The sequence below is a fragment of the Mobula hypostoma genome, chromosome 11, assembly GCF_963921235.1.
Source record: "Mobula hypostoma chromosome 11, sMobHyp1.1, whole genome shotgun sequence".
Taxonomy (NCBI): Eukaryota; Metazoa; Chordata; class Chondrichthyes; order Myliobatiformes; family Myliobatidae; genus Mobula; species Mobula hypostoma.
Genome location: NC_086107.1, coordinates 90,087,875 through 90,113,313, shown reverse-complemented (window position 1 = coordinate 90,113,313; position 25,439 = coordinate 90,087,875). Strand labels below are relative to the sequence as shown.

General features: G+C 46.4%; 1 protein-coding gene across 3 annotated transcripts in view; it reads left to right on the top strand.

Moving 5' to 3' along the window:
* Positions 1-851: 851 nt before the first annotated feature.
* The window catches only part of LOC134353930 (liprin-alpha-3-like), a 123,666-nt gene continuing 99,078 nt past the window's right edge, over positions 852-25,439 (top strand). For all 3 annotated transcript variants that reach the window (XM_063062480.1, XM_063062482.1, XM_063062479.1), the window contains exons 1-2: positions 852-1,008; positions 15,746-16,075. In XM_063062480.1, the coding sequence (XP_062918550.1) occupies positions 15,842-16,075 (234 nt within the window). In that variant the 5' untranslated portion in view covers positions 852-1,008; positions 15,746-15,841. The remainder of the gene's footprint in view (positions 1,009-15,745; positions 16,076-25,439) is intronic.

Below are 25,439 nucleotides of genomic sequence, written 5' to 3'. Positions count from 1 at the left end.
TTAAGGCTGCTAATGCTTGAAATGGAAAATGCTGGAAATGCAGAGGTCTGCCAAGCCTTAAAACGGGAAACGACCAGGTTGAAATGCCATGTATTAACCCTTGGAGGACACATTCAGCGGTCTTCTTTCTGTTTACACCCAGACAAAGCTGCCACTGTATTCCCATGAGATTTTTGTCCTCGTTTTTAGCCGAATGTTAAGATGTTTATCTTGACACATGTTGCATGGAATTAATATGCCTGTTTGGCAATAAAATAAAACCTCACTGACTGGTTCCACTCCGAATTGTTAATTAAATCATTTGTTTGGAATGAAAAATTTAAGTTAGGAAAATGGTTATTATTAACATATCATTGTCTATCCTTTAGAAAATTGATAAATCCTATCATTATTCATCTGATTTATTTGCAAGGTATCAAGGCAGTGAGAGACTGCAGGAATTTGAGTTTTCATTTACCCCAGGTTACCGCACCTGGCCCAACCCTGGAATGACATCACACACTTTAGCATGACATCATCCCTATAGAAGCCCCTTCCCAGCTCAGTTCTCAATGGCTGGAGGCGCCCGTTCCCACCCATTCCATAGGCTTACATTGTCGTCAATCAGTCTCGTCCCCGCCCTCTGGCTCTCCTGCCTCTGCAGTGCTGGCCGGGGAATAGCAGCGACTCCAGTCGCGATTGGACGATTCTACTGTCAATCGGTGTGATTGACAGCCGGGTATTCGAGTCTGAGCAGAAATGGCTCCAACTAATTTTCCTTTGGAGTGAAAGTGGGCGGGAGTTGCAGGGACGGATTCTGGGAACCTTGGCTCCCTTTTTTTCAATGGGAAGTAGTGGATGAGTGAGAGGCATTTCATTCTTTTTTTATGGGAGGGGGAGTTTAATTTTAGCTGCTTTTGCATCCCTCTTCTCTTTAAAGTGAAAGGACCTTTGGAGAGGAATGCAGAGGTAAAGTGAGAACGGGGGGAATCAGGAGAGGACGAGAAGCTGGGAGCCCGGCTTGCAAATGTGAGTATGTGTTATATACAATTAAAATAAGCTTTGCGCTGTAAATGTTTACCGATTTAATTGCAATGTATTGCAAACACTATCAGCTGTGGTTATTTAGCTTGCATTCGTTTGTTGCTGAGATCTCCACAGTGTGCCCATCATGAGCGCGATTGCATTTCAATCCCTCTATCCGCATGAAATAAAAGAAACGTGTAGGAAAGTGCGAGGAGTTTCTGGAAAATGTGGGGTTGTGTATGCTTTTCAATTTGTTTCAATCTTTCCCTCCCTCCGCCAGCCCGCTTCTGGGGTGATGCGTTCATCGTGATATGGGGGGGGGGGTGTTACAGTGATTTGTGGGGCTAAGAACCGGATGCCTGCTTCTTCCATAGGAGGGCGAGGAGAGAGAGAGCATCACTATCAAACGCATATTGTATTTTATCAGACTCAACTATAGTCAACAGAACCAAATGTAACCTTTGTGCCTTTTTGAAATTTATTGATGGCTTTGGGTTATAATTTTTAAAAACTGCGAGTTTCATTCTCTCCATCTGTGTGTTTTACACATGACAGCTACAAATAACCTAATTTTTACCAAAAAAAAATGTGCGGGGTGCAATAAAACGGTGTTGCATTTTTTTTAAAAAAACATACACCCTGTAATTTTTCCAACCGAATTTCTGTCATTGTGAGGATGGACTGGGCTGTGGGTTCCTGTGGGATCTGTGCACCAAAATAAAATTAGTCCAGTCCTTATAAAGGGATGCCGGGTTTCACTGATGAGGGGAGGTCTGTGGGGAAAGGTGTCTGTCTTTGCCTCTCTACTTAAAATATTTAAATATGCAGCGTTATTTGTCTAATACCTGCATTTCCTGATCCGCCTTGGCCACCTCAGTGATTTATAAACGTTTCCGTAAGACGGACTTGTCTCCATTACTGGCTTATGATACGGCTCCGTTCTCTTAAAAATGCAGCGTTTATGCAAAACAGGATCGATTCTCTATTTCCGAATCTGTGTCTTTGCTCTCGTCTCGGTGGCTGCGGCGAGCTTGTGTCAATGATCGCCGCTAATAACCGCGATTGTGGGACGGACAGAAAAGCGAGCGCTGTGCTTGTCCGAATGGTGCTTCGGGGACAACTCTGCAGTGAGAAGCCGGCAGATTGTGATCGGTTAAGTCCGTAGTCCTGTGGGTGGTGTGCCCGTGTATTCCGTCGGCTGACCTATGCCAAACCTCGTGCCCCGTCGCTCTTGGAGGCGAGCATTCGTAACGTAATGGAAACGTGTGTTCATATATGTGCACGTATCATGTGTGGGGCTGATCACCCTGTACTCAGGAGTTACACCCCAGTGGACTGTTACTTTATGATAAATGTCATTCTGTTAAAAAAAAAGGATTATTGAAATTTACCAGTGGCTGGTTAATTACTTTTAATTAACATCTTGTATAGAAAACGGGAAGACAGTTTCCAGTGGGTGGGTGTTCCTGTGCACCACGACCCCAAGGCCACTTTCTCAGCAGGAAGCTTGTTGTGCGGTACCTGCTCCCACTCGGGGACACTACAATGGGATAGACGTGGGGGAATGAGCTGGCATTATTCAGCTCACCTGTGTGGACTCCAAATGACCCACGAGCCTGTCCAAGTAGGGGATGTCCTCCAGAGAAGTTGAACCTGTCTCCTGGCCAGCATTTCAGTACAGCGCCATCATAGCTGATGGCTTGTTTCTCATAAGCACCAGAGATTCTGCAGACGCTGAAAATCCAGAGTAAAGCGCAGTAAATGCTGGAGGATCTCAGCAGGTCAGGCGGCATATCTGGAAAGGAACAGAGTCAAAATTTCTGGTTGAGACCCTTCATCAGTACGCCTCAACCCAAAATGTCCACTCTGTTCCTTTCCAGAGATGCTGAGTTCCTCCAGCATTTTGTGTGCCCTACTCTGCCTGGTTCTTCTCTGTTAATGATTAATCTGTTCATCTTGACTGAAGGAGTACATAGACAGTGTATTCCTTGTCTTTATCTCTAGGGAGTGGTGGGGTGGTAGGACCTCCAACTCCACGTCTGGCTCCTGACGAAGTTACATCTGTGTTACTTGTTGGAATCTGCCTATTTACCCGGCTAGGTTAGATCTTGATCTGACTTTTCCCTGATGATGTGTTTACACTATATTTACTTGGTCAGGTTAAATCTTGATCTGACATTCCTCGAATGATGTGTTTACACCATACTAGACCTTGACCTGACATTCCTCACAGGTTCATCATTGAGCACCAGTGACGTTAACTAGGTATTGAATTATGATTCTGACAATAACTAGCAGCGGTGTCTCCTGCAGCAGTGCTAAGTTGCTGCTCTGGATTGGCTGGGATGAAATGTTAAGTTTGCTGACGGCTCTGCTGCACACTTTGTATGTGGCTACTCCTGTGACTCGTGTGTCCAGGGAAGCTGGCACGTTCTGGATTTGACACGGCTACCTCGAGCGTTCACCTGATTCCTCGCATTCGGATGGATGGAGCACACTACATGCAGGAGATGGTGTTGCAGCCTCTTCCACGGTCAACCCTTTCTCATCCATGTGCTTCCTCATTCCAATGAGGTGGTGTTCTCTTGTGTTGCCGTATCCCCGGCACCCACCCACTCTGAGCAGCAGCTCCCTGTTCTGGGTTGCATCTGCCCTCTTGGATGTCGGTGCCATAGTCTCTTCTGAGACTTGGCCCATTTGATGCTGGACCCAGCAAACACAAAGAGAAAAATGCTGGAACTACTCTCGGGTCAGGCCACATCTATGGAAGATTCGGGCTGAAGATTCTTCCTCGGGACTGGGTGGCCTTGAACATTAGCTCTGTTTCCCTTCTAGATGTCTGACCTGCAGAGTGTTTCCAACATCATGATTCCCTCCCTCCCCATTAAACACAGAATCACACCCACACCCACACCCACCCTCCATGCAACAATAGAAACAAGGATAAACATTGCTGCCCTTTCCAACGTGGCAAGAGACCTGTCTCCTTCCTGGAGACCAGCTCACCATGGGCAGGACTATATGTTGATGGACCGCTTGTGAAACTCCACACATTTGGCTGAATTACTTGTGACCTACCCTCCACAGCCTCCTCACCACCCCGCCCCATGAACTTGTCTTCCCCTACACAGGGAGTGAGGCCAGATCTGTCCTGGTAGCTCATTGGGAGAGCAGTCAGATCTTCATGCTTCGCCCATGTGCTGCGGACAACACATTTATTTCTATGTATCACCTCCTACTTGCATCTGCCCTCTGCTTGGATGCCAGCACTGACGGGCAGTGCAGGTGGTTCTGCCTATAGACAACAATTTCTATTATTCAGCACAGCAATTGTACCAATCTCCAGTATTCCAGAGAGCAGCACCAACTTAATTTCTGCAGTCTTGCATTTGTGAAGCATTATGCAGTCCTGGGTAGCTTCATTCATTAAGTATTTAAATGTAGATTTCATGTTACTTAGCTTTGGGGTAGTACTGTGGTATAGCTGGTAGAGCCACTACCTCTCAGCGCTAGAGACATGGGTTCAATGCCAAACTCGGGTGCCAACACTATGGAATTGGCTTGTTCTCCCTGTGACCTTTTGGGTTTCCTATGGGCGCAGTGTTGATGTTGCTGGGTTAATTGGTGGCTGCAAACTGTCCCTAGTGTGTAGTTGAGGCGTAGAATCTAGGAGAGCTGATAGATTGGAATTAGCATATGAGCGTGGTTCACAGTCTGCACGTAGTGGGTGGGGCGAAGGGCAGTTTCTACACTGATAGATGTAATTTGGTTTGGTGCATCTTGTGACGTGTAAATAAGACCATAAGATATATGAGCAGGATTAGGCCGTTTGGCCCATTTCATCATGGCTGATCCTTTTCCTGTCTCAGCCCCAGTTTCCTACCTTCTCCCTGTATCCCTTCACACCCTGACTAATCAAGAACTTTTCTACGTCTGCCTTCAATATACCCAGTGACTTGGCCGCTACAACTGCCTGTGGCAATGAATTCCACAGATTCGGCACTCTCTGGCTCAAGAAATTCCTTCTCATCTTTGTTCTAAAAGGATGTATTCTGAAGCTCTGTCCTCTGGTCTTAGACTCCCCACCATAGGAAGCATCCTCCCTATTGATGCCTTTCAACATTCGATAGGTTTCAATGAGGTCCCCCCTCATTCTTCTGAATTCCAGTGAGTAGAGGCCCAGAACCATCAAATGCTTCTCCTATGAAAAGCCTTTCAATCCCGGAATCATTTTCATGAACCTCCTTTGAACCCTCTCCAATATCAGCAATAATTCTGAAATAAGGGGCCTAAAACTACTTACAATGCTCCAAGTGAGGCCTCACCAGTGCTTTATAAAGCCTCAACATTACATCCTTGCTTTTATATTCTAGTCCTCTTGAAATGAATGCTAACATCACATTTTCCTTCCTCAGCACCAGCTCAACCACAAGTTAACCCTTAGGGAATCATGCATGAGAACTCCCAAGTCCCTTTGCACCTCAGATTTTTGAATTTTCTCTCCATTTAGAAAACAGTCTATGCTGTTATTTCTTTTACCTAGGTGCATGACCATGCACTTCCTGAACACTTTCATCTGCTGTTTCCTTGCCCGTTCTCCTAATCTAATCCTTCTGTAGCGCCTCCGGTTCCTCAGCACTACCTGCCCCTCCACTGATCTTTGTATCATTCACAAATCTGGATACAAAGCCGTCAATTCTGTTGTTGAAATCATTGACATATAACGTAAAAAGCAGCAGTCCCAATACAGACCCTTGTAGAACACTGGCAGCCAACCGGAAAAGGCTCTCTTTATTCCTACTCTTTGCCTCCTGCCAATCAGCCAGTGCTCTATCTATGGTGGTATCTTTCCTGTAATACCATGGACTCTTAACTTGTTAAGCAGCCTTGTGTGTGTGGCGCCTGTTCAAAGGCCTTCTGAAAATCCAAGTACACACATCAACTGATTCTCCTTTGTCTATCCTGCTTGTTATTTCTTCAAAGAATTCCAACAGATTTGTCAGGCAAGATTTTCCTTTAAGGAAACCATGGTGACTTTGGCCTATTTGGTCAAAGACGTTGCAATTTTCCAGTCCTCAGGAACCATGCCAGAATCAATTGAGTCTTGAAAGATCATTACTAATGCCTCCACAATCTTTTCAGCAACCTCTTTTCGAACCCAGAGTGTATACCATCTTGTGCAGGTAGTGTGGCTATCTTTAGACCTTTCAGTTTCCCGAGAACCTTCTCCCTAGTAATGGCAACTTCACACACACAAACTTCTGCCCCTGACTTCCAGCATATTGCGAGTGTCTTCCACAGTGAAAATCGATGTAAAATACATAATCAGTGAATCCACCATTTCTGCCTCTCCAGCATCATTTTCCAGTGGTACGATATCTACACTTGCTTCTCTTTTACACTTTATATACCTGAAGAAATGACAGTCCGTTGATAAAATAAGGGCAGTTGAAAGTATAGCAGAGATGGTTTTCTCAGATGCTGGGAGATGTTTGAGTTGGTAGAACTGTTTCTACTGACAGGAGAAGGGACAAAGGGAGGTTACCAGTGCCTTAAAACCAGATTGAGCTCATCAGCCATGGCTCACAGCTCGTCTAGGGGAAGGAAAACTCTGACGTCAAGCCTCCGCTGCTTTGCAGCTATGCCCGCTCCTGGAGAAGACTTCAGGAATAAACCCTGAGGGGGAAATCTGGAGCTGAATCCCTAAGCCAGTCTTACAATGCTGACTGGCAACTCCTGTGATGTCGCTGGTGCTAAACTGTATCGGTCTCCGCAGTTCCTTTGAATTTATCAGCTGTGCAGAGAAGGGGAGCCTGAGAAATGGGCAACAGCTTGTTCTCAATGTTGTACTGCCCAGGCCTGCATATCACGTGGACAGCCAGGACTCAGTATCCATGGTCCACCCTGACCAATGGAGGGTCTCAAGGAAGATGCAAAAAGCTTGAATTCTGCCCTGCACGGGGGAGGATGGCAGAACTTTCAAACGAACTCAGGAGAATGGGGGGGGGGCGGGGGGAATCTCATAGAAACATTCCAGATGTTAAAAGGTCTGAACAGATTAGATATGGCAGAGTTATTTCCCATGGTAGGGGAGTCTAGGACAAGAGGGCATGACTTCAGGATTGAAGGACGTCCATTTAGAACAAGGATGCAGAGAAATTACTTTAGTCAGAGGGTGGCAAATCTGTGGAATTCGTTGCCACAAGTGGCTGTGGAGGCCAAGTCATTGGGTGTATTTAAGACAGAAATAGATTGGTTCTTGATTAGCCAGGGCATCAAACGGTATGGGGAGAAGGCGGGGGGTGGGGATAACTGAAAGAATTGGATCAGCCCATGATTGAATGGCAGAGCAGACTCAATGGGCTGAATGGCCTACTTCTGCTCCTATATCTTACAGTCCCGGGGTAAGGGAATGTTTACAACCAGAAGGCACAGGTAAGAGGGAAAAGACTTGAAGGCTACTCTGAGAGGCAACAGCGTTACATAGAGGGAGGTGAGTTTTTGCAATGACTGGCCAGAGGAGGTGGTAGAGGCAGGTAAAATTACGAAGTTCAAAAGATATTAGGATAGGAAAGGTTTAGAGCAGGATTTCTCAACCTGGGTCCATGGACCCCTTGCTTAATGGTATTGGTCCATGGCCTAAAGACGGTTGGGAACCCCTGGTTTAGAGGGATGGGGGCCAAATGCAGGCAAATGGAAGTAGCTCAGATTGATGCTTTGGTTTTCATAGACCAGTTGGACCAAAGGATCTGCTTCAGTGCTGTCTGACTCTGACTCAACCGAGAGTGGAGCAGCGAGAGTTCGAGAGAGGTTGAGGAGAAACTTCACCTACCAAGCAGCTGAGAAAGAGTAAACGCCCTGTGTCAGCACATTTCATGAGGCTAGCTGAAAACAGCCTGGCCAGGAGCACCGAAGGGTGTGGAGGCGTGGGGTCAGTCTTTGGCGTGCATGTCACTGTGTTACATCATCACTTTCCAACCAAGGTGCCAGATGAGTTTGGAACTGTATCCTTGGAACTGTTTGCTGGTGGCCAGCCCTTTCTGCTCACCACTGTGTGTGCCAGGTGGTCCATTAACATCTCCATCTCTGGCTGCGTTTGCCCATTTCCTCCATTTCTTCTACCTTCCTGTTCCTTGTTGAACTTTACTGAACCTGGTCACTATAAAACCTGGCAGATGTTAGGATACGGTGCTGGTATCCTGCTTTTGTTCGGGTTTGGCGGGATGGGAATACCGTGAACTAGGTGTGAGGAAGCTCCCTCTCCCCAGATAAGGCTGAAGAAACATCTTGTGCCGAGAGAGGAAAGTTAATGACTAGGCATCTGAAATGGACTTGTGTGAAGATGTCCCCTCCCCAGCTGGAGGTGCACGAACTGGGGGCTGTCTTCCAAGGACTCCGTGAAACACCACAGCATCCTGCTCCAACACTGAGCTATCATCCTTGGCTTTCCTCTCTCTTTTCCAGGCTTGCCCCATATCTCCATTCCTCATTTGTTCAAACACAGATGGGCTTGGTAGGTGTCTGGTCCATTATCTCTGGTGCTATTGTTCCTGTGTAGCTGTGGGGGTTCCTACGGCCCAGTCATCATTTGGATTAAGCATTGCTCAGAGTTGTACCCACCCTAGCCTTGTGCATCACCCACAGAATGCTGCACCCTGAAACCAAAGGGTTGTTGTGTTCATTTGGTGGTGGAGTCGAGGAGATGGAAGGCCTGGGATGCCTGGTGAAATCTCTGTTTCAATTCCAGAGCCTTTGCATGGATTGCCCTCTGTCGAGTTCTCACCCTTCTGCCAGTGACCAACATTAGTGGCTAACATGCCTTCTCAGAATGTACTGTCGTTCTGTCAGCTGCTCTCAACTCCATCCTGATCCCCCAGCTTCCTTGACCGATCGCTCCCTTGCACTGATGATGGGCAGCATTTGGGATCTCCCTCTCCGTCACTGTTGGCCCAGTGAATGATCTTGGTGGCCCTGAGCCTTCCTCCAGAAGTGTCACAACTGTCTCTTCCCCAATGCCCATATGTAACAGCAAATATCAAAGATGGCAGCATTATAACCACATTACAATTACAGCACGGAAACAGGCCATCTCAGCCCTTCTAGTCCGTGCCACTGTTTCTGAGACAAGACCAGAGATGGGTAGGTTGAGTCAGTTAAAAATGATTTGATATTAAATTTTGCGTCCATTGATGTTTAAGTTTGTGCTTATTTTTATTGTTTTGCCTTGACAAACTCCCAAAGGATAGATTTGTTAAAAGTTCCCAATGGGGCTAATTTGCCAAACTGCTGCATAAATGGTAAACAGCACGGGAAGGGAGATGAGCTCTTGCTTTTCTTCCACACTCACATCATACATTGTTTCGAGTATTTGATGCAGGGGAAAAAAATGGGTCAGATTCCAAACAGCCCTCTCCTCCTCCAGTACTCAAGCTGATAGCAAATTTCTCCAAGAATATTTTCCCCATCCACTTCCTGTACCCCAACTTTCAGGCCAGGGTTTTGCTGGCAATCTCTCCTAGCCTTGATGGTCAGTCTGCTATCCCCCTGCCCCCAGGCCCAGTAACATGATTTGTGTATGTGACTTCTGCCTGATGTTGCATTTGGTCCTTGTAGACTGGGCCACATTAGATTAGATTAGATTCAACTTTATTGTCATTGTGCCGAGTACAGATACAAAGCCAATGAAATGTAGTTAGCGTCTGACCAGAAATGCAAAGAATAGTGTTATTTACAAAATAACTGCGAATAAAAAGTAAGTGCTACAGCACACAAATACTGAGACAGTACAATATGCGTGCAATACTGCTTAGTGCTGTGACGTGAGGTTCAGCAGGGTCACAGCCCCAGGGAAGAAGCTCTTCCTGTGCCTGCTGGTGCGGGAGCGGAGGCTCCTGTAGCGCCTACTGGATGGGAGGAGAGTAAAAAGTCCATGGTTAGGGTGAGATGCATCCTTGATAACGCTTTTCGCCCTGCCCAGGCAGCGTTTATGGTAGATGTTCTCAATGGTGGGCAATTGGGTGCCGATAATCCACTGGGCAGTTTTCACTACACGCCGGAGTGCTTTGCGGTCTGATACAGGACAATTGCCATCCCACACTGCGATGCAGTTGGTGAGTATGCTCTCAATGGTACAGCAGTAAAAGTCCGTCAGTATCCTGGGACAGAGGTGAGCTTTCTTGATGCTCCGCAGGAGATAAAGGCGCTGTTGTGCCTTTTTGATCAGGATGGAGGAGTTCAGGGACCAAGTGAGATCCTGGGAAATGTGGACACCAAGGAATTTGAAGCTTGATGCACACTTGGTACACAACAAATTCATAGCTGTTGGGCTAAAATCTTCCCAAACTTTAGAACTCTCCTTGGTTCCACAGCACTTTGCAAACTTCATGCACCTCAATAAGATATCCTCTTCTCAACGCAAGTGAGTTCAAGCTCCTTGTAACCTAAATTCTCTGTACCAGAGCTCACCCGAGTCAACTGTCTGAGTTTTAATTTCAAAGATAAACGTTATTCATTAAGAAGAAAAATGTGCAATGAAAAACATTTTGCGTTCTTGGAGTCATTCAGTTAATACATTTTGAAGTGAACTGTCAGTGTTACATCCAATGGAAGAATGTCGCCCCTTAAAGGTACGAAACCTATGCAGAGTACCCCAGCTGTAGTCTCACCAGTGCTCTGTACCATGGTGGCAAGACTGCTCCTGAGCTTTGTAATCAAGGGGATCCTGGTGTGTGTGTGTGTGGTTGAGTCTTTGGGTACACTGTGGCTGTTTGTGGTTGGATTGTATTAGACTGTGGCTTTTGTGTAACGAAGGATAATTCTGTGGCCTGCACGTGACAGCTTTGTGGGATGTGTGTGCTTCCGGTGAACGTTGCATAACCAGGTTTTCAGAACTGTCCTCGCAGGCTCACTGCAGAGGCTTGTGGAGAATTTTGCAAACAAACCGAGCAGTGATTTGGAAAATATCCGGGCAGAAATCCCCTTCTCCCTTGCTGCCCTGTTTTGTTAGAAGCAGGACTTGTTAGTTTGAAAACCCTAAACTCCTCAGAAAAGGGTGCCAGTCTGGAGTGCATGTGGGCATCTTCTCTTCCTTGCAGGCTGCAGGTTTAGTAGGATGAGTAAGCAAGTCCCATAATCCTAGAGAGAGAAGTATTTCCCTTGAGGGAGAGGATCAAAACATTTAGGAATACAGATCCATATATCACTCAAGGGAGCTGTGCTTAATAACCCTGTTGAAAAGAACATTTAAGGAAAACACCACTGCCACAGGGACTGCATGGCAATGAGAAACAAGACATCAATTGTACTTTGCTTTCTCGTTGGACCACACTGAAATGTTCCACCCTCTGATTGGACCACACTGAAATGTGTTACCCTCCACCACCACCCCCTGATTGGACCACACTGAAATGTTCCCCCCTCCCACCCTCTGATTGGACCACACTGAAACACTGTGCCCCATTCTCTGTCAGGATTGTGGGAGTACAAGAAAAAAACTAAGTTGATTTACAAGTCGGATAACCCATTGCAAAAGAATAAACCATCTAGATCGCTTTCCTGGGCCTTGACTACTGTTGTCTTTGATGGAATCACTCGCTTTACCTTGCTGTAAACCATTTCAGTAAGTGAGCAGAGAAGCAGTCCCTCAGGCGCATCCCATCAATGCCAAACTAGTCCCATTCGCTTGCTCCTGGGACATACCCTCCATACCCCTCCCATCCAAACACCTTTCTAAACTTCTCTGAAATGTTACAGTCAAACTTGCATCCACCACTGCCAGTGACAGCTCAATCTACACTCTCGTCAATCTCTTTCTGCACCCATGCTGAGCTCGTCAATTTCATCAACTTTACTTCTAACATCCACCCAGCCCTCAAATTCACTTGGTCTATCTCGGACACTTCTCTCCCCTTCCTCGATCTCTCGGTCTCCATCTCTGGAGACGGACTGTCCACTGACATCTTCTACAACTGACTCTCATAACTACCTCAAATATACCTCTTCCCACCCTGACACATGCAAAAATGCCATTCCCTATTCCCAGTTCCTCCGTGTCTGCCGCATCTGCTCCGAGGATGAGGTTTTCCGTTCCAGGACATCTCAAATATCCTCTTTCTTTAAGGATTGTGGTTTCCCTTCTACTGTCATCAATGATGCCCTCACCCGCATCTCCTCCATTTCCCGCACTTCGGCTCTCACCCCATCCTCCCGCCACAACAACAGGGACAGAGTTCCCCCTTGTCCTCACCTACCACCCCACCAGCCTCCGGATCCAGCACATTATCCTCCGTAACTTCTGCCACCTTCAACAGGACCCCACCACTAAGCACATCTTTCCCTCTCCGCCTTCCGCAGGGATCGGTCCCTCCGCGACTCCCTGATTCACACGTCCCTCCCCATGGATCTCCCACCTGGCACTTATCCCTGTAAGCGTAAGTGCTACTCCTGTCCCTACAACTCCTCTCTTGCCACCATTCAGGGCCCCAAACAGTACTTCCAAGTAAGGCAATACTTCACTTGTGAGTCTGTTGGGGTCATCTATTGATCCGGTGCTCCCAGTGCGGCATCCTCTACATCGGTGAAACCCAACGAAGATTGGGGGACCGCTTCATCGAGCACCTCCGCTCTGTCCACAAAACAGACAGGATCTCCCAGTAGCCACCCACTTCAACTCTGCTTCCCACTCCCATTCAGATATGTCCATACATGGCCTCCTCTACTGCCATGATGAGGCTAAACTCAGGTTGGAGGAGCAACACCTCATATACCGTCTAGGTAGTCTCCAGCCCCTTGGTATGAACATAGAATTCTCCAACTTCCGGTAATTCCCTCCCCCTCCCCCAGCTGCCTACCACCTCCCTCTTGGTTCCGCCTCCTACTACCCATTGTTTTCCCCTATTCTTTCTTCACCTTTCCTGCCTATCACCTCCCTGCCTCCCTTCCCCCACCCCTTTATCTTTCCCCTTACTGGTTTTTCACCTGGAACCTACCAGCCTTCTCCTTCCCACCCTCCCCCGACCTTCCTTATAGGGCCTCTGCCCCTTCCCCCTGCAGTCCTGACGAAGGGCTCCGGCCCGAAACGTCGACCAATCTTTTCCACGGATGCTGCCTGACCTGCTGAGTTCCTCCAGCGTGTTGTGAGTGTTGCTCTGAGTGAAGAAGATCCCTCCCATGTTCCTCTTAAATATTTCACCTTTCACCCTAAGCCAATGACCTCTAGTTTTAGTCCCACCCAACCAGAGAGGGAAAATGCCTGCTTACATTTAGCCAATCTGTACCCTTCAAATTTGTATACCCATATAGGTTCCCCTTTATTTTTCTACACTCAAGGACATAAAGTCCTAACCTATTCGACCTTTCCCTATAACTCAGGTCCACAAGTCCCAGCAACGTCCTTGTAAATTTTTTCTGCGTGCTTTTGAGGTGGAATAAATGCTGGTAACACCAGCGATCCCCGCATCCCAGGGGTGATGCTTTATTCCAAGGGACATTGAGGGAACTTGCTTCCACGTCCAACCCCACCAATGTAATTGATGCCATAAACTATTCACCTTCAACCTCACAAACTTCTCAGGGGTAATGTTAATGGCCTTGCCAATGACGGAAAGCCCCTGTGGGAGAAAGAAGAAATTCTGAGGACTTTCCTGGATGCTCTAGGTGTAGAGAAGCTGGAAAACAGTGGGCCAGGGTAGGAGGTTCTACTGTGGGCCAGCTGCATCTTGAGCCATTTCTCTATGTGTACGGGGCTAGAGTGGTAGAACATCAGTTAGATGTTCTGAAGCTTGACAAGTTTCTTGAGCATCTTGTTAACTTAAGACTTCCTTGATCTCTTATGATGAAAGCTGAAAATGCTGGAAGCACTTAGTAGGTCAGGTGGAATCTGTGGAGAGAGAAACTCTCCTAGAATTAGGTGGGGTATTGACAGGTAGAAGAAAAGCAATATTGTTGATGGGGTGAAAGTGCAATCATTGGTGGACAGTGGTGGAAAAGGAGTTTAGCACACTGGCCCTCATAGTTAGTACTAAATATAGGAGTTGGGACATTATTTATTAGCATTCATTTCCAGAGGTCTTGAATACATGAGCACAGATGTGATGCTGAGGCTTTGTAAGGCACTGGTGAGGCTGCACCTCAAGTCTTGTGAACAGTTTTTGGGCCCCTCATCTAAGAAAAGATGTGTTGGCATTGGAGAGGGTCCAGGAGCAGGTCACAAGGATAATTCTGGGAATGAAAGGGTTATCGTACGAGGAATGTTTGATGGCTCTGGGTCTGTAGTCACTGGAATTTAGAAGGATGGGATCTCATTGAAACCTTTCAAATGTCGAAAGACCTAGAGAGAGTTGATGTGGAAAGGATGTTTCCCATGGTGGGGGAATCTAGGACAAGAGGACACAGCCTCAGGATAGAGGGGTATCCATTTAGAACAGAGATGTGGAGAAATTTCTTTAGCCAGAGGGTGATGAATTTGTGGAATTTGTTACCACAGGCATCTGTGGAGGCCAGGTCGTTGGGTGTATTTAAGACGGAAATTGATAGGTTCTTGATTGGACATGGCATCAAGGTTTACAGGGAGAAAGCTGGGAGTGGAGCAGAGGAGTGGGTAAAAGGATCAGCCATGATTTGAATGGCAGAGCAGACTTGATGGGCCAAATGGCCTAATTCTGCTCCTATGTCTTATGGTTTTATTATGTTGCTGAAAAGATTTATAATGTTGCCAGGACTAGAGGGCTTGAGTGATATGGAGACGTTAGCCAGGCTAGGTTCTTATTCCAAGGAACATGGGGTATTGAGGAGCAACTTTGTAGAAGTATTTCCAATTATGAGGAGTATTGATAAAGTGGATGGTAGAGCAACATACTCAATGCTGGAGGAACTCAGCAGGCCAGGCAGCATCTATGGGGGAACAAAGGTACAGTCGACATTTTGGGCCAAAACCCTGCGGCAGGACTGGAGGGAAAAAGAAGCTGAGGAGTAGATTTAAAAGGTGGGAGGAGGGGAGAGGGAATCACAGGATGATGGGTGAAACCTGGAGGGGGAGGGATGAAGTAAAGAGCTGGGAAGTTGATTGGCGAGATGAGATGAGAGAGGGAAAAGGGGATGGGAAATGGAGAGAGGTAGGGTTGGGGGACATTACTGGAAGTTAGAGAAATTGATGTTCATGCCATCAGGTTGGAGGCTACCCAAACAGAATACAAGGTGTTGTTCCTTCAACCCAAGTGTGGCCTCATCATGACAGTGAAGGAGGTCATGGGTGAACATATCAGAAAGGGAAGTGGAATTTAAAATGGGTGGGCACTGGGAGATCCAGATTTTCTCTTGTTTGTGGCAACTATCTTTTCCCCAAGGTAAGAGAATCTAAACTAAGGGGTACATGTGCTTGGGGTGAGAGTGGAAAAATTCAAAAGGGGCCTGAGGTGCAACATTTTACATGCAGAGGGAGGTGAGTCTATGGAATGAGCTGCCAGGGGAAGTGGTTGGGGCAGGCACAATAGTACCATTTAAGAAGCACTTCGACAAGTACCGTACATGGAGGAGCGAGGCTTAGAGGGATATGGGTTGAATTTCAGCAGAAAGTTGGGACTAGCTGGGTTAGCACCATAGTTGACATGGAATAGATGGGCTGTAGGGCCTGTTTCTGTTCTGTGACCAAGTGGGCAGTTGGCTGTGTTGCTCGTGGCAGAGCTGTGGGTGGGCCGGCTGTGTTAACCGTGGGGCTCTGATTTCTCATTACCTCTGTTTGCAGCACGCCATCTTGACCTGAGGAGCTGCCTGCGAGCCTCCGGCCGCTGGTCGCCGTCCTGCTGTCTCTCGGGGCTTCCAATGGTCTAACTTGGACAAGATGATGTGCGAGGTGATGCCCACCATAAACGAGGACAATCGCCGGGGCTCCCAGTATGGGTCGGACGACGCCAACTTCGAGCAGCTGATGGTGAACATGCTGAACGAGCGCGAACGCCTACTGGAAAGTCTGAGGGAGACCCAGGAGAGCTTGTCCGGTGCTCAGCTCCGTCTGCGCGAGCTGGGCCACGAGAAGGAGTCACTGCAGAGACAGCTCAGCATCGCCTTGCCCCAGGTAGGACACACCTATTAGCAACTTGACACAAACACATCGTGGCTGATCATTGTCGGTCTCAGCTCTTGAGTGCTTGCTCCTCAACCATCTATTTCTCCACATTTCAAAGATTTATCCACCCTTACGTTAAATAATCAGAACACCACCACTCCCACGGGCAGATAATTCAAGATTTCCTTCACTCTGAGACAAGAAGTTTCTGCACATCTCAGTCTTAAGTGACCAGCCCCTTATCCTGTGACCAATGCTCCCTCTCTCTAAGATGTATGAGTGTGCACGTGCACACAGCTTTTGTTACTGGTGCACAGAGGATTTTAAACTGTGCACAGAAGGTTGTCACCCTCTACCTCGTTGGCATGTTAAGTATATTTCACAATCGTCAATGATCACATTTCCTTTTCCAGTTTCTGACGCGGACGGTGTTGACAACATGGAGTTTGTGATGATTTGTCTGCAGATTTTAGAGCTAGCTTATTTATGTTGTTATTATTGAAGAAATTATTGATTCACTATGTCGAATTCCAAAGAAGCAAAGAGCATGAAGTGCAAAAGAACTGCTAATTCATTTAAAGGTGCCCGGAAGAGGGACCATATAACTCCTGTCCTGGCCTCCCTCCACTGGCTGCTAGTACGGTTCAGAATTGATTTTAAGATTCTCCTGTTTGTTTGTAAAGCCCTAAATGGGCTGGCTCCCCCTTATATCGCAGACCTTCTAACCCCTTATTCTACTTCCAGGTCCCTCAGGTCGGCTGACTTGGGGCTCCTGGCTGTCCCACGATCTAAACTTAAGCTCAAGGGTGACCGTGCCTTTGCTGTTGTAGCCCCCAGACTGTGGAACAGCATTCCCCTCCCTATCAGATCTGCCCCCTCCATTGACTCCTTTAAATCCAGGCTCAAATCTTTCTTTTATTCACTAGCGTTTGAATCCTCCTGATGTGGTTGATTTTTATCTTGTGCCTAGGCCCTTGTGTTGTTTCTTTTGTGCCTATAAGCATGTTTGCCTTGTTGGTTATGTCTGTGTTTCTCGTATTTGTATTTTTAGCTATTCTGCTCTGATCTGTACAGCACTTTGGTCAACGTGGGTTGTTTTTAAATGTGCTATATAAATAAATTTGACTTGACTTGAAAGCAGAATGTCTTAATGAAACAGTAGAAACTGTTACACTGAAAGCTCATGAGGTCAGGAATGTGCAGCTGCGAGAACTATTTGTGTACGATACAGAAACTGGTGTTACCTGTGTGTATTGTTGCGATGCAAAAGTTGTTGGAGAATTTGCAAGTGGGGTGAAGTGGAGTGATATTTGGAAACTTGATTTTTTAAAGCGTCATTTAGAAAGCAAGTTGCATATCGTCAGTGCAAAAGCTCCGGTGAGAAAATCCTTCATTACCTGCTACAGGCCTGCTACGTATGTTTTGTGAGAGAGCAGATAAATGAGAGCAAAAACAATCAAACCCAGAGGAGAGCAAATTCTGATTGAGTGTGTTTTGCCAGCTGTTAAAATGAATTCCTCTATATATAAAATTCAGTGTGCACATGTTGTACTGGGATAAAAATTGAACAGAACAAGAGTTTTGCACACACTGATCAGTACAAGTAAGAGGGAACATTGCCTGTAACCACATTCCCACATTGCTGATTTCGATAATAGTGAAAATATCGCAATATCTGTCCGGTCAGTCTCCCTCCCGATCTTAGTATCTTATATGCTTGAATAAGATCACCCCTCATTCTTCTAAACTTGAAGGAAAACAGACCCAAACTGTCTGGCCTCTCTTGACAGGACAGTCCTGTCATGCCAGGAATTAGCCTGGTGAATCTCCTTTAGACTGCCCCTGTATTACTATTCCACACCCTCTCTTCCTCTACTCCTTTATTCTGGCTTCTGTTATTTTCCATTCCTGATGAAGCGTCTTCCTTTGTAGATTCTGTCTGACCTGTTGAGTTCCTCCAGTTTTTTTTTATGTGTTGGGAGAGTAGCCATCTTGGAGCCTCTCGGAGTGTGCCTTCAGGCTTGTGTATCTTCTGCCCAATGGGAGGGGGAAGAAGTGAGAATGTGGGTGGGGTCTTTGATTTTTCTGGCTGCTCTACTGAGGCAGAAAGAAGTGTCCGTGCAGGGGAGGCTAATTTCTGTGATGTGCTGAGCTGTGTCCACAGTTCTCTGCGGCCCCTTACGGTCACGTGCAGTACAGTTGCCATACAGATCTGTGATGCGTCTATACAGAATGCTTTCTAGGGTACATCTGTTTTTTAAAAAAAAAAATTGGTAAGGGTGAACAAGGATGTGCCAAATATTGTTTTTAACTTCCTGAGGAAGTCGAGGTGTAGGGGAGCTTTCTTGGGCGTGGCATCTGCATGAATGGACCAGGACTCCTGGGAACTTGAAGCACCAAACCCTCTCAACACCGTCCCCCTTCCTGAAGTCAATGATCAACGCACTTAATTTGTTGGCACCGAGGGGAAGGTTGTTGCCATGACTACCATGCCATTAGACTCTGTCTCCTTCCTGTACACCATTATTTGGGACACGGCCGACTATCACCTGTAGATGGAATTGGGTCAGAATCTGGCCGTGTCGTCGTGAGTGTAGAGTCAGCATGTTGAGTGATCCTTGATGGGAATTGACTGTTAAAGAATTGGGCACCAAACTGGTGTTAAAGTGGAAGCAGCAACTTAGAGAAAGGAAGTTTCCCCATAAATTCCTGCAAGAAAAGGAATCTCAAGGTCATACATGGTGACGTGCACTTGGTGGCCACTTTATTGGGTACACCTGGCCTTTAATGCAAATATCTAATCAGCCAATTGTGTGGCAGCAACTCAGTGTGTAAAGGCATGCGACATATTCAAGAGATTTGATTGGTGTTCAGACCAAACACCAGAGTGGGGAAGAAATGTGAGCTAAGTGACTGTGGCTGTGGAATGATTGCCAGGCGGAGTGGTCAGAGTATTTTACATCTCCTGGGATTTTCACACACACAACAGTCTCGAAAGTTGACAGAGAATGGTGCGATTAAAACAAAAGCATCCAGTGAGCAGCCGTTCTGTGAGTGAAAGCTTCTTGTTGTCGAGCCTTGAAGTGCACAGGCTACAGCAGCAGAATACCAGAAACGTACACTCAGTGGCCACTTTATTAGGTGTTTGTACCTAACAGAGAGGCTGTTGAGTGTAAGTACTTTGATAATAAAGTTCCTTTTCCTTTTGACTTTGAAAACGGAAGTTGGTAAATGCATTGAAAAGGCAAAAATAATTTTCAAGACTGGAAGGAAAGAAGAGAATGTGCTTTAAGGAGGGTTATTGGTGCAGCTTGATTCTAAGGTGCCCGTCAAGGCAACAAAAAAGCCTGATCAGAGTGGTATCACACACAAACCGTTGAAGGAACTCAAAGTCAAGCAGCATCTACAGAGAGGAACAAACATTGTCTTCATGATCAGAAAGATAGTTCTAAAGTTTTTAGAAGTGGGGAAAAAAAAATTCAACACTTAAGAATCATCTAGACAAGAATTTGAATTGCCAAGGCAAAGGTGACAATTGGCCAAATGCTGGCCAATAGTATCGTGTGGATGGTCAGCAACAGAGTGCTGGGCTGAATGGCCTATATGACCCTAGGGCTTGGGTTCCCAACTTGCGGTCCACAGACCCCTCGGTTGATGGTAGGGGGCCATGGCATAAAAAAAGTTCGGGAACCCCTGCTCTCAGAGAAGGAATTGGAGGTTGAAGGGGAGAGGAACCAGAGGCCAGGGCGTGGGGCATCGTCTCCAGTTGGTGGAGCAGTTGAGAATCCGAGGCTGAAATGGTACACAGCAGTGACTGAAGGTTGCAGGGCTGGAGGAGGATGAGGGTGCGAAGATTAGGAATGGATTAGTTCAGCAGATGGGTTAAGAAATGGCAGATGGATTTTAATGTAGTGACGGCTGTGAGGCTATGCATATTAAAGCAGGGATCCTGACGTGCAAGTGTTTGGTTTGGCAATGACGACTGGATCGGTTTGTCATCTGGGGGGGGGGGGGGGTGACATCTCGGAGTCGGCACAGGCTCAGCTGTGGTGTGGGCCTGGCACATCTGGATTTGGTTACAGCTGTTGCAGTTTGGTTCTTGTATCTCTTTCTCCCTTTATAATCCTGTGCAGTTTGAACAAGCTTTATCTCAAAGTGGAATTGTCTTGGTGAATGGCATCCAGCCAGCTGAGTCTCTCTGCAACAAGCTGTCGCCCAGCTTCCTGCCACTTTCTCTGTCCTTGTTTTTATTAGATTGACTTCAGGATTGTCCTGTGGAGTGATCAAGGAGAGTGGACTGTGTTCTCCCAAGTGCAAGGAATGGGAGGTCAACTGGTTGACAGGGAGGCATCCTGAGAGGGTAGGAGCCTGTTCCCTGTTCAGGGGGCAATGTTCCCTCGAATATTTTATTTACAGCCGTGCCGAGCAACCTTTACTCTGAGCATGAATAACTGCGTGGCACTTTCAATTTAAAATTCTATAAGAGGAAATTCCATCAGCGCGGCATAAAGGCCATTTGCACGGGAGCATTTCAGTTGCTGTGTGGCCGCGCACCCACGCAGCTTAGAAGGATCGGTGCTAGCGGGGGCTGGGGGTGTGATCCAGAGCTAGTGACTGAGGTTAAATTTTCCTCTTGGGAATGTGAAACTTTGCATTCTGTTCCAGGGAGGAAGGGGTCCCCTATTGATAGGATATTCACGGCTGCAATCGTTACTTTTGGATAGAATCAGGGATAAAAAGTTCAGTCAGAAAGGTCAGACTATGGTAGAAGCAGGGCCTTCAGCCTTCTGGGTCTTGTTAAGTACTGAGCACATGTTTCCCCTAACCCCATTTTAACCTCCTCATTACCCCGAGGAGTTTGCCAGGGCACTGCCCGGTTTAGAGGGCAATTCGTATGAGGGTAGTTGAGCAAGGCAGAGCTTTACTCTTTAGAGCAAACGAGTATAAGAGGTGACTTAACAGAGACGTACAAGATGGTAAGAGGCATAGATCGAGGGAATAGTCAGACTTTTCCCCAGGGAAGAAGTGGCTAACACAAGTGAGTATAATTTTAAGGTGACTGGAGGGATGTCAGGCAAGTTTTTTTTGCACAAATTGGCGGGTATGTGGAATGTCTCATGTGCGGCATCTTGTCAAAGGTCTTCTGAAAGGCCAAATGAAGAACACCTACTGACTCCTTTGTCCATCCTGCTTGTTATTTCCTCAAAGAATTCCAACAGATTTGTCAGGCAAAATATGCTTACTATATTATGTAACTCCAAGTACCCCAAAACTTCATCCTTACTAATGGACTCCAGCATCTTTCCAACCACTGAAGTCAGGCTAACTGGCCTATAATTTCCTTGCTTTGGCCTCCCTCCCTTCTTGTAGAGTGGAGTGACATTTGCAATTTTCCAGTCCTCTGGAACCACTGCAGAATCTACAATTTATCATCAAACTTCATATGTCACCATATACAACTCTGAGATTCGTTTTCTTGTGGAAATACGCAGGAAGTCCAAGAACCGCAATAGAATCAATGAAAGACCACACAGTCAACCTGCATAGCAGCTTTGAGTGTCCTATGGACTTGGACCCGAACATCCCTCTGATCCTCCACACTGCTAAGAGTCATACCATTAATGCTATATTCTGACATCATATTTGACCTACCAAAATGAAGCACCTCACAATTATCTGGCCTGAACTCCATCTGCCGCTTCCCAGCCCAATTTTGCATCCTATCGATGTCCCGATGTAACCTTTGATAGCCCTCCACACTATCCATGACACCCTAACCTTTGTGACATCAGAAAATTTACTAACCCATCCTTCCGCTTCCTTATCCAGGTTATTTATAAAAATCATGAAGAATAAGGGTCTCAGAACAGATCCCTGAGGCACACCACTGGTCACTGGCCTCCATGCAGAATATGACCTGTCTACAACCACTCTTTGCCTTCTGTGGGCAAGCCAATTCTGGATGCACAAAGCAAGGTCCCCTTGGATCCCATGCCTCCTTGCTTTCTGAATAAGCCTTGCATGGGTACCTTATCAAATGCCTTGCTGAAATCCATATACACTACATCTACTGCTGTACCTTCTTCAATGTGTTTAGTCACATCCTCAAAAAAATTCAATCAGGCTCATAAGGCACGACCTGCCTTTGACAAAACCACGTTGACTATTCCTAATCATATTATGCCTCTCCAAATGTTCATAAATCCTGCCTTTCAGTATCTTCTCCATCAACTTACTAACCACTGAAGTAAGAAAGGAATAAAGTAATATAAATATCAAGAACATGAGGTGAAGAGTTCATTGGTTGAGGGGTAATAACTGTTTATGAACCTGGTGGTGAGTCCTGAGGCTCCTGTACCTGATAAGGACTGGCTTATGGACCTCTGGTTTCTTCCTCCTGAAGTCAATAAGCTGCTCTTTGGTCTTGCTGACATTTTTGTTGTGGCACCACTCAGCCATATTTTCAATCTCCTTCCAATGTGCTGACTCGTCACCACCTTTGACTTGGCCAATGACCGTGGTGTCATCGGCAAGCTTAAAAGATCATTCTTGAATGACCATTACTTATGCTTCCACAATCTCTTCAGCTAGCTCTTCCAAAAGCCTGGGGTAAAGTCCATCTGATCCAGGTGACTTTTCTACCTTCAGACCTTTCAGCGTCCCAAGCACCTTCTCCCTAGTAATAGCAATTGGACTCTCTTCTGCCCCCTGACACTCTCGAATTTTTGACATACAGTTAGTGTCTTCCACAGTGAAAAGTGATGCAAAATACTTAAGTTCATCTATCATTTTTGTGACTCCTGACACCTGGAACTTCCCCCATACTGCCAGTGAAGGTTGATGCAAAATACTTGGTCAGTTCATCTGCCATTTCCTTGTCCCCCATTACTACCTCTCCAGTATTGTTTTCTAGTTATCTAATATCCACTTACCTCTTTTATACTTTGTGTATCTGCAGAAACTTTTGGTATCCTCTTTAATATTACTGGCTGGCTTACTTTTATATTCCATCTTTACCTCCTCAATAACTTTTCAGTTGCTTTCTGTTGCTTTTTAAAAGCTTCTCAATCCTCTAACATTCCCATTAAATAGTGCTTTATTATTTTCCCTCTCTGGCTTTTATGTTGGCTTTGACTTCTCTTGTAGCCACAGTTGTGTCATCTTTCCTTTAGAATACTTCTTCCTCTTTGGGATGTATACATTCTGTGCCTTCCAAATTGTTTCCAAAAATTCCAGCCATTGCTGCTCTGCCATCATCTCTGCCAGTGTTCTTTTCCAAGCAATGCTGGCTAGTTCTTCCCTCATGCCTCTGTAATTCCCTTTACTCCTCTGTAATACTGACACATCTAGTTTTAGCTTCTCCTTCTCAAATTTCAGGGTGAATTCGATCATATTAAGATCACTTTCCCCGAAGGTTCTTTTACCTTAAGCTCGCTAGTCAATTCTGGTTTGTCGCACAACACCCAGTCCAGAATATCTGAGTCCCTAGTGGGCTCAACCACAAGCTGCTCTAAAAAGCCATCTCGCAGAGAAATTGCCCCTCCTGTAATCAGCACCAACCTGATTTTTTTTCCCCATCTACCTGCATCTTGAAATCCCTCATGAGTAGTGTAACATTACCCTTTTGCAATGCATTTTCTATCTCCTGTAATTTGTAGAACACATCCTTACTACTGTTTAGTATCTGTATACCCCCATCAGGGTCTTTTTACCCTTGCAGTTCCTTGGCTCTATCCGCAATGGTTCAACGCCTTCTGACCCATGTCACCTCTTTTCACCAACAGAGCAACACCACCTCCTCTGCCTTCCTGTCTATCCTTTTGATACAATTGCCTATCCTTGGGCATGAAGCTCTCACTTATAATCTCTCAGCCATGATTCAGTGATGCCTACATCATATCTGCCAATCTGCAGCTGTGCTGCAAGTTCAACTACCTCAGCGGTCCGCAACCTCCGGGCCTATACCAGGCCGCGAGGAATGCAGCGGTGCAGTGGTAGCCGGAAGGCACGCGGCACATCTTTAAGAAAAAAGCCAAAATAAACCAGCTAATTAATTAGGTGCCGCTGGCACGTAAATGTCGGCCCAGATCAGAGGTGACGCAATCGGCAATCACCTCTGATCTGGGCCGACATTTACGTGCCGGATGGCACCTAATTAATTAACTTGTTTATTTCGGCTTTTTACTTAAAGATGTGCTGGGTGCGTTCCGGTCGCCGCTGCACCGCTGCATTCTTCACGGCAATGTATCGGTCTGCGGCCCGGAGGTTGGGAACCACTGATCTACCTTATTCCTTGTACTGCGTGCATTCAGCTATAACACCTTCCTGTATTCACTCTTTTTGATTTTGCCCGCCTTTTGCGTTGCAATTCATCCTGTTGACTGCAGTTTCACCCTATCAACAGCCTCTCCTCACACCTGCCTTTGATGTAATTGAACATCCCAACCCATATCATTGTTATCTGAATGCAATCCATAGGAGGACATATGGGGACCCAGGGCCAGAGAGGTTGTGAAACATGTGTTCGAGAGATTTTGGGAAAGATGTTGGGAGTGCCAGCTCTTGGCTGCCAGTAGTGGAGAGTTACTTAAAGCGCCATAATTCCAGATATTTAACTGGGTTGTGGGGCTGGGAAGTGTTGGGGGTGGAGGTGAGTGCTGGGAGGGGCTTAATTGCTGGAGGTGGCGACTGGGAGGGACTTGGGGTGTAGGAAGGGCTATAGGAACAAGGAGATGCGAGATGGAGGTATTTGGGGGCGGGGGGGTGTGTGGATGACAAGTGTCATTTTGGACAGGGAGCAGGTTTGTGGTTGGATTGAAGTTTCTGGGTTAACAGGCCAGCTATCGGCTTCAGTACCTCCAAAGGCCAAACACGAGCCATCACCCTGAAGAGCCTCATCCAATGCCCTGAGACAACTCAAGATTTTGAAAATCGCAATATCAGTGTCAGTCAAAGACAGACGTAATGCTGTTAACAGTAGCTGTTCACTGAAGCTGCGCACTCGGGGTGAATTTGTACACGATATCTCGATGAACTGTGGGGTACTTCACAGTACTTTGTGGCATGTTTTTTGAAAGTTAAAAGCCGCTGATTGAGATCCTGTGTGTAGCTGAAGCCCCTGGCCGTGTCAGAGGCTCTTGGCAGCATTCTGATCTTGATCCTGGATGAAAGAGCAGATTTCCTTCTGCTTACGGCTTGCCACAGCATCCACATGTTCGTGTGCAGATAATATCACACACAGGATGAAAGTGGAGGAATTTCTGCAATGAGATCCGGCCTCTTTTTGATTTCTAACTATTTTTAACCTTTATTGACTGGTTTTCAGTGAACATGCACAATAAATTGAGCCTCAATGAGGTGGGAATAAAGATAT